Source organism: Dromiciops gliroides, chromosome 3 (genome assembly GCF_019393635.1).
Source record: "Dromiciops gliroides isolate mDroGli1 chromosome 3, mDroGli1.pri, whole genome shotgun sequence".
Lineage (NCBI taxonomy): Eukaryota > Metazoa > Chordata > Mammalia > Microbiotheria > Microbiotheriidae > Dromiciops > Dromiciops gliroides.
The window spans coordinates 647662800-647672015 of record NC_057863.1 but is presented as its reverse complement, the minus strand read 5'-3'; the positions used below and the strand labels follow the sequence as shown (position 1 = coordinate 647672015).

Below are 9216 nucleotides of genomic sequence, written 5' to 3'. Positions count from 1 at the left end.
CTCTGCCCCAGGCCTCTCTAAATTCTGGGCATCATGGACTCCAGCCAGGATGGCAAGCCCTGATGGTGACTGTGGGCAAATGCCCAGACCGATCTGGGCTTCAGTCTCCTCTTCTCCAAAGGAGGTAGCCAGACTAGGCAGCCTCTGGGGAGAAGACATGCTGGGCACTCGGGGCCAGAAGACCAAAATCCAGCTGCCCTGGAACTTGGGTTGGGCTGAATCTTTCTGCTGCACCGTGGCATCCTACAGACTGACCCAGGACGGGGCAATGGGGAAACCCTCGACCCTCATTCGCACCCCAGGCCCCATGACCTTCTATAAACCATCGCCCCGACTGATCTCCTCCCTCACTGAATGGGGGTGTCATAAGAATCTCAGAGCATGAGAACACTTCCAGGAAGGGAGATGCCCACCCCCAAAGAAAGCCTCGGGGCCCTCCCTCCCCCGGGGTTTGCGCTGACCAGGTGGCCAGGCTGGGAGGCCGTTGGAGCCCTGGCTCACATGCTGTGGGCCTGGGCGGCTCCAGCCCATTGTTCTGGGTGTACACCCGTGTCCTCTATTGTGTCTGTGGGTGTGGGTGCCATCTATTGTTTCCTTTAGGATGGCCCTTCCTCCCAAGTGTCTGTGGTTGTGTGGGGATGGAGGATTAGGTCGCTGCTCACACCCACAGGAACCTTCCCGAGCTCAGCTTCCAGCTCTCTGGAGCCCGCCCAGAGAGGGTACCCTAGGAGGACCGGGGGAGGGGGCAGGGAGAAGAGGCACGACTGAGGCTCACGGGGCCCAGGGCCGGGCTTTATTGTAAGAGCAGGAGATAGTGACCACAGGACCCCATGAGTGCCACCACCCCACAACGGCTCCGAGCTCCCTGGGTGGTCTCCTCCGATGCTGTGACTCGCTGAGCCCTCGGCCCTCACCCTCTCCATCCTGGCCCACTCCGTGCCCACCAAACCTGCCTGGCCTAAACCCTGGCAGCACTGGGCCTGTGTTGGGAAAGCCACGGAGAGAGAGGGGCCCGAACAGAAGATGGGGAGCAGGACAGTCACAACGGCCTGGGGAAAACCAGCCTGGAAAAGACGGGCTGGGAGGTCAGGGCGGACGACTGCATGGCCTCCCGGCCCTGGGCTTGTTCCACTTGGGCCCTGGGGCTGCGACAAGAAGCAAGGGCCCGAGAAGACCCCTCCCTAAAGCCCAGAACTGTCCCAGAGGGGAGCAGGGCCTCCCAGGTGGGGAGCTCACAACCTCCTGCCCAGGCTGGAGCCGAGGCCCCCCAGCTCAGAAATACTCTGAGCCTCATGATGGGTCCTCAAAGCTCTGCGGCCCCCGGGGGGAGAAAGCCACCGAACATGCTCTGTGAACCTCGGTCTTGTCAGGTGTATGATGGCAGCCATCAGGTTGCCCTGGATAATCTGGGGGTCCTCGTGAATCCATGTAAAACGCTCTGTAACTTTCCACGAGGAATGAAGGAATGATTGCGGAAAGCTGTGTCCCCCAGCTGGCCCCAATCCCCCTCTCTGGGCCCTGGGCTGGGATCGACAACCTGCCTCAGGAGATGAGGAAGGGCCAGCACTTGGGCCTGCGGCCTTTCAAGCCTTCTGAATCACCACCTGGAACTTACCTAGAATGAAGGAGAGCAGCTGGTGAGGAGGGGGAGCACAGGGCCCAGGCCACGGGCCCCACCCCTTCTCTAGGGACAGACAGTGTGGCCCAGGAGGAGGCGCACACTGGGGATGGCACAGGGGCCTGGGCTTTGGGTCCCTGGGCCCACTCACTCCTTGGGCAAATGACTGAACCTCCCTGGGCTATGGCTTCCCCATCGCCAAAGGCTGGAGTTAGACCAGAGGGCCTCTCATCCGTCTGACTGACCAAATGACCTCCCACTGCCCAAGCTATGCAGGGGCTTGAGGCCAGGCAGACTCCTGGAGCCAGGCCTCCCTTCCCGGGGATGTACAGAGCCAAAGGGTGGCCCTTGATGGCCCCAGCCTAGGAAGGAGGGAGACAAGCCCTGGGCTGGGTCAGGAGCTCTGAGTCACCATCCCCATCTGGCCACAGGCCTGCTAACTCTCCACCACCTCCAGGAAGCCCTCCTCCCATCCGGCTCCTAATTCCGGGCCCATCCTTGGAGACTCACAGGCAGGCAGGGAGGCCACGCTGGCTGTGACCGAGCTCTCGATGCCCAGGGCGCTGAGGGTGCCCCGGAGAAGGCCGCAGGTGAAGGCGAGAAACTGGAGCGGAAAGACACGCTATGTCAGCGGGCTGCAAGAAGCCCAGGACAAGGGGGGCTGGGCCCCAAGTCCAAAGCCAGAGAGACGGGAGGCAGGTGGAGGAAGGTGGAGGGCTGAGGCTCCAGGCTGCCCCAGAGAGTGAGGGTGTGTGTGTGTCTGTGAGTGTGCCCATGTGTGAGTACATGCATGTGTGCACGTGCATGTGTGCTGTGTTCATGTGAGTATATGTGTGTGTGTGTGCATGTGTGTGTGTGTGAGCGCATACGTGATGGGGCTGGGAGGAGACGCCCACAGCCCAAAGCCCGCCATCAGAACCAGAACAGAGGGAACCGATGGCTCTCCTGCCTCATGAGGGTGGGGGCAGAGCAGGGGCCCTTTGGTGACCAGGCCCCGCCCCCACCCAGTACCTTGGGAGCTTCCTCCAGGTACTGCTGTCCCCAGGCCATCTGCGTCAGGAGGGGAAAGTTGTTATCCTGCAGGACATAGGTGCCCTAGAAGGGGGGAAATGGCAATGGGGCTGGGCCTCTGCTCCTCCCTTGGCCTGCCCCCCACTCCCCAGCCCCAAAGGCAGGCATGAGGCTCACCTGGAGACAAAGAACCAGAGACTGAATGGGTCCCTCACTTCTGCCCACGGCAAGTCGGCCTCCATGAGACGATGAGCAGAACCCCAGGACCCTGGTCATGAGTGACCTCAGAGCCTCTCAGTTTGGCGCATGCCTGACTCAGTCTGTTCTCCCCCAGCCCCAGGAAGGGTCCAACCAGCTTTTCTTGGGAGTTCCCAGAGGAAGGTGCCCCAACCCCTTCTCAAGAGGGCCCCACGCCATGCCACCCCGAGAGTTCCTGTTTCCTGACCTCCCAGACAGTAAAATCACCTGCCGCCCCATGGCTCCTCAGAGAAGGGAAGCCCCATCACTGCCCAATTTATGATCTCAGGTGCGCATGCTCACACACACACAAAACACAACACCGCCCCCCCCCACACACACCCCCTTCAAGGGCTTTCCCCAGGTCAGTGCAGCCGACCATCAGCTCTTGGGGTAAGAAAATGAGGCCAGAGCCAGCCTCTGCCCCTCACATCTTGGTCACCTCGGACAAATGACTGGCCTTGTGCCAGCTCTGGGCTCCTCCAGAGTTCAGCCCTCAGACTGGCTCCTGGCCGTCTGTACAGACTGGCTAGCCGGCTGTCAGCCTCAGGCCTCTTGGCATCAGCCGGCCTGGCCAAGGCTCCCTCCCAGGGCGGGTGGAATCGGCTTTTCTGACCCCTAAGAGACTCCACGAGTCCCTCTCCATCTGTCCCAGTGGTCTCATGGGAGGGGAGGGGCGCTGCTGAGTGCCTCACAACTGGCCCCCCACTGTGAGGGCTGCATTATTCCCATTTTCTCCATCCCTCTCTTAAATCCAGACAATTAATCAGCAAACCAGGAGACTGGCCCCATCTGGAGTATTTTGGATTTCTGGGGCTCCAGCCCAGGCTTGCTCTCGCCCAGCTCTCCCCCACCCGCTGGATCCTCAGGCCCTGACCCTGCATCCCGGGGGGGGGGGGCTCCCAGTGCCCTCTGGACTGAACTACTGCCCTAGTCCTGGTGCCGTGGCCCGGCATGTTCTGGGCAAAGGGCAGGGGCACCATTAGGGCAAAGTGGGGACCAAGGAGAAACCGCGGAAGGAAGGGAGGAAGGAAGGGAGGAAGGAAGGGAGGAAGGAAGGAAGGAAGGAAGGAAGGAAGGAAGGAAGGAAGGAAGGAAGGAAGGAAGGAAGGAAGGAAGGAAGGAAGGAAGGAAGGAAGGAAGGAAGGGAAGAAATAAGTATTTGTCAGTCCTCTGCTGTGGGGCAGGCAGGCACTGTGCCAAGCCCCTTATAAAATAGCTCGTGGATCCTCACAACAACCTGAGAGGTAGAATGTCAGTATTCCCATTTTACAGATGAGGAAACTAAGGCAGTGATCAAGTACCTTGCTCAACGTGTCAGAGGCTGGATTTGAACTCAGGTCTTCCTGACTCCAGGCCCAGCACGCTCTCCACTGTGCCACCAGCTCCCTCAGAAGGGAAGGGACTTGGGGGAAGCTGGGTGGTGCAGGGGATAAAGCACTGGCCCTGGATTCAGGAGGACCTGAGTTCAAATCCAGCCTCAGACACTTGCCACTTACTAGTTGTGTGACCCTGGGCAAGTCACTTAACCCTCATTGCAAAAAAACCCAAAAAAACCCACAATACCACCCCCCCCAAAAAAAAAGAAGAAAAGGGACTTGCCCAAAGGCTCAATTTGAAGCCAAGAATTAGGACTTCAAGCCAGGGTCTTTTCCAGGATGGCATACTGATTCCTAGAACAGGGAGAAGCGAGTAAGTCCAGGCCCACCTCTGATCCTGGTGGGGCTCGCTCATCATTCACCTACCTGGTGGTTGGTCCTGAGGTTGTCCATCTGCTTCCGGAACACAGCCCCCCACAGGTCTCTGCACAGGAACTTGATGGTGTCCAGCTCCTCCCTGAAGGCCAGGGCCCCTCGGGGCAGCCTGGACAGGGACAAGGCAGGGATTGAGGCCCAGCCCCGGGGAGCCAGGAAGAGGGGACTCTAGCAGGAAGATGCTCCATGTGACCTGAGGTCCAGGAATGCCTGGCATTGGGGGAGGGGAGGGAAGGAGACCTAAGGCCTCCCCCTTTTAGCTGCTAGTACCCTGGGGGTACCAATGATCACCTGAGAGGCCTCCCCCCTGCAGAAGGGTCTGAGCCTCTCACCTCTCCGCCAGGCCCTGGCCCACACGGAAGCCCATGCTCTCTAGGACCGTCAAACCTCTCCTCTGTCCCTAGGAGAGAAGGGGTGGAGAGCAGGGAACTGAGACAGGACCAACGCTGGGCACCTCCCCCAAAAAGGAGAAATTAGGGAAAGGAAGGGGAGGCTCCCGGAGTTGGCAGTGCCCCAGGCACCTGTAGTTCCACCGCCTCATTTTATAGAGGAGAAAACTGCCAGGGAGGGCGAGGGAGGAGCCTGAGGTCCCAGAGCAAGCCAGAGGAAGAAGACGGGCAAAAGGCCCCCAAGACTCTGAGCTGCCAGGGCAGGGCCCACCCCATAGCCCCCAGCCTCCTCTGCTCCCTCAAAGACGCCCCACCAGGCACCAGCATTGTCCAGTCAGTCCAGAGACCAGGGCTGTGCAGGACCAAGGGAAGGTGGTCCAGGTCTAATGCCAGGCAGCACCCAGCTAATGGGGGGCGGGGGCTAACAATCCCCCAAAAGCTGGAGACACATCAGTCAGGTAAACTTTGGGTGGGCCTGAGAATGGACAGGAGGCGGAACAGGGAGAGAAAAGAGCCTTAACAAAGACAGAGATGGAGAAGCCTTCAGTACATGGGGGGATGGGGGGAAGGAGAAGGGAAAGGGGGGAGGGGGGCAGAGAGAGAAGAGGAGGGAGGGAGCAGAGGGGGAAGAGCCCCTACTCCTCACTTTCCTGCCTGCCCCTTGTGACCCCCAGCCCAATTGCCTCCTAACTTTAGCACCTGGGCCTGGATCACCCGTCCCCACCTCAGGCTCCCCCTTAGCAGTGAATGCCCAAGGGGACAGGAAATGAGGACAGATGGAGGGAAGGCGGGAGCCCAGGGGAAAGGGAAGAATGGCTGTCGGGGGATACGGTGGAGGTAGAGGGAAGACTAAGTGATGCATCCAGCGGCATCTCTTCCGTGCGTGTGTGTACCAGGGCATGTGTGCCAGCCTCATGCCAGACCCTGGGCACACACAGGACACGAATCCCTCCCTTCTCTGAAGGCGCTTCCATAAGAGAAATGCGGAGGAGCCAGAGCTGCCTACCAGGGGCTGGTTCCCCTGCTTCACCTTCCTCTTTTTGTAGGTGTGAGGGCTTGTCAAAGGTTGCCTAGTAGTGTCCTTACAGGATTCAAACCCATGTCCTGGGCCAAGGCCCTGCAGCCTCCAGCACAGGGATGCTGGGAGGGATGGAAGGAGCGGGGAGACCCTGTGGATCGCAGCTGGTCCCCAGACTCTGCCCTGCTCAAACGTGCCCACCCAGAGTGTCTGTTCCAAAGCTTTCTTCCCCCTCCAGTCACCTGTCCTGGCCCTGCTGCCCCTGAGGACACCCAGCCATGCCTCCCAAGCTCCTCCCTTTCCATTCCCCCTTCAGGTCCCTCTGGTTCATCTGCCAACCTTCCCTCCCTCTGTGACACCACTCCTTCCACTCCACTTCACATGCCCATCCATCTCCTCCCACAGGTCTATCACCAGGCCCTCAACCTCAACCTCTCTAGCTCCTTCCCTGCCACCTACAAACTGTCTACATCTCCCCCAATCTTTTCTTTCTTTCTTTTTTTGGTGAGGCAGTTGGGGTTAAGTGACTTGCCCAGGGTCACACAGCTAGTGTCAAGTATCTGAGGCTGGATTTGAACTCAAATCCTCCTGAATCCAGGGCTGGTGATCTATCCATTGCTCCACCCAGCTGTCCCCCATCTCCTCCATCCTTAAACACCTCACTCAGCCCCATTAGCCCCTGAAGCTGTCTTCCCTTTCACAGCCAAAATCCACTAACAGCCACCTAATATGTACCTGGTGCCTCTGTAGTCACCTGCAAGCATCCAGTTAGCACCTGAGTTGTGCCAGACGCTGAGGGGAGGGAAGGGGTAAGGGGGGATGGGAGGGGAGAGGGGCCCTGCCCATAGCACCCTCAGGAAACTCCCAGTCTAACCATGGCCTCTCTATAAACATACAAAATGGACACGTGGCTACTTGGTGAAGGTTATAGCAACTCTCAATTCCTTGCACTCGGGCTTCCTATTGCTTCAGGTAAATGAACGTGCTTGCTGCAAGGTCATCCTCTCTCTCTTTCCTACAAGTCCAGTGGTCTTTCCTGGGCACTCCCTGGTCCCTGACTCTGTGTCACCCTCCCTGGTCTTCTCTCTGCTCACCAGGGTCTCCCCACTCCCTCTGTCCCTCCCAATTCCACATGCTGGATGCCACAACGCCTTGCCCTCCTAAATGTCCATCGCTTTGCCGAGTTCCACCTGTCCAGCGGCCCACTGGGCATCTCCACCCACGGCCATCTCAAACTTCCAAAGGGTCCGAATGGTGCTTACTGTCTTCCCTCCCCCAATCCTGCCCTTTCTCTTTCTGAAAGGCCATCTTTCATTGTTTCACTTGGCCAAAGTCCTAACTATGGAGTCAATCTTGGCTACCCCATGTCTCCTCACTCCCCTGGAGTTCAGCCTCAGTCTCTGTCCCCAGCTACAAGCACCCTGACATCCGCCCCTCGTCTGGACCTGGTCTCTGCATCTGGGCGCTTCTCTCCATCCCTCATCCTCCACACAGCGTATGCTCCAAGCTCAAGCCTAGTCATGACTCTGCTCTGCTGGTCCAGATGAAACAGATAGTGCCCTCGGCGTGGAAAGCCCTTTACCCACTCTGTCCTTTGACCCCTCAAACCCTGGAAGTCAGTCCTTCCTCACTTCTGCCTCCCTGAGTTCAGACGGCACCTTCGTCTAGAGCCTTTCCTCACATGGCCCAGCGTTAATGCCTTCTCTTCCAAAACAGCGTGCCTTCCTTTTGTAAACACCCTCATTCTGTTCACACTGATCATGAATGAGTGTCTCTGCTGGGGAGTGCCGCCCCCAAGTTCTTCTGAATCCCCCAGTGTATGTCTTCTAGGAGAGGCAGCCTGGCTTAGAACCGATAGAGCTGGCCCAGAGTAAGAGCCAGCTTCACACCAGGGACCAAGGGACGCAGGCAAGACGACTGAGACTGCGGCGAGTGGCGGGACAGCTTCCCGCAATAATGAAATCCCCGAGGGGCTTAAACACGCACGCGCACACACAGACAGACACAGACACACACGTGCGCACACAGCTCTCTTTTCTCTTCTCTTCTTTCTCTTTCTCTCTCTCCCTCCCTCTCTCTCCCTCCCTCCCTCTCTCCCTCTCCCTCCCTCCCTCTCCCTCCCTCTCCCTCCCTCCCTCTCTCTCCCTCTCCCTCCCTCTCCCTCCCTCCCTCCCTCTCCCTCCCTCCCTCTCCCTCCCTCTCCCTCCCTCTCCCTCCCTCTCCCTCTCCCTCCCTCCCTCTCCCTCCCTCTCTCCCTCTCCCTCTCCCTCCCTCTCTCTCCCTCCCTCTCCCTCCCTCTCTCTCCCTCCCTCTCCCTCTCTCTCCATGTCGTTCCGTAGTGGCCGGCTCTCTGTAATCCCATTGGGGGTTGTCTTGGCCATTTCCCTCTCCTGCTCATTTGACAAATGAGGAAACGGAGGCCCACAGGGTGAAGGGGCTGGCCCACAGTCACAGGGCTAGGAAGCGTCTGAGGCCGGCTCTGAGCTCAGGTCCTCCCGACTCCAGGCACAACGGTGCCCCCCGGAGGCCATCTCCACGTGCTCGCCGCCTTCCAATAAAATGTAAGCTCCCTGAGGGCAGGGTGTTTCTCTAGGTCTCTCTAACAGCTGGGGTTCCAGGGCTTTAATAAACATGTGTTCATTGATGGTCTGGGAAAGGAGAACAGGGTCTCCTGGGGAAAGGTAAGAGGGGGGGAGGGATAGGGAGGAAGGTGGAGGATGGGGGGGCGAGGCTGGAAGCAGGATAAGAGGAGGGGGAGAGGGAGGAAATAGGGAGAAGGAAGCGGGGAGCGGGAAGGGTGGAGTTTGGAAGGGAGGGGGACAGAAGGCACAGAGGACAAGGGGATGCCCTCCTGACTTCACCTCGTCTCCCGAACCCCGGCCCCCACCATACGCGGCCGCCACCACTTCTGTGTGAAGCAACTGGAACAGAGTTTCGTCCGCCATCGCCGGCGCTTCCGCCTTCAGCTGTCACTGCTCGCCCCGCCCCCATGGCTTCTCGGGCCCCACCCTCCTGCGCCGTGTCCAGCGCTTCCATTGGCTCAAAGGCCTACCACGTGGCCCCAGCCTCTCTCTCGTTCTAGTTGCAGGACCCTTCGAACATTTCTATTGGCCCAGAGCGATTATCACGTCAATCGAGACCTCCTCTTCCTCCCACCCGGCCAAATGCTCAGAGGCTGCGCCGCTTTCA

At 59.1% G+C, this 9216-nt stretch overlaps 1 protein-coding gene across 1 annotated transcript; it reads right to left on the bottom strand.

Annotated features, from left to right (window-relative positions):
• Positions 1-771: 771 nt before the first annotated feature.
• On the bottom strand, positions 772-9003 carry TRAPPC6A (trafficking protein particle complex subunit 6A). Its single transcript, XM_043995304.1, has 6 exons — positions 8889-9003; positions 4953-5020; positions 4612-4729; positions 2630-2713; positions 2129-2222; positions 772-1615 (listed from the first exon to the last, which is right to left on the bottom strand). Exons 1-6 carry the CDS (start codon positions 8970-8972, stop codon positions 1584-1586), a joined length of 480 nt encoding a protein of 159 aa, XP_043851239.1. The 5' UTR covers positions 8973-9003; the 3' UTR covers positions 772-1583.
• Between the last annotated feature and the right edge of the window lie 213 nt (positions 9004-9216).

Coding starts and splice junctions, on each gene's coding strand:
- TRAPPC6A (XM_043995304.1), bottom strand. CDS start 8,972: ATGGCGGACGAAACTCTGTTCCAGTTGCTTCACACAGAAGTGGTGGCG. Junction 5,021..8,888: donor GCCGGGGTTCGGGAGACGAG/GTGAAGTCAGGA, acceptor CTTCTCTCCTAG/GGACAGAGGAGAGGTTTGAC. Junction 2,223..2,629: donor ACCTGGAGGAAGCTCCCAAG/GTACTGGGTGGG, acceptor TTTCCGCTCCAG/TTTCTCGCCTTCACCTGCGG.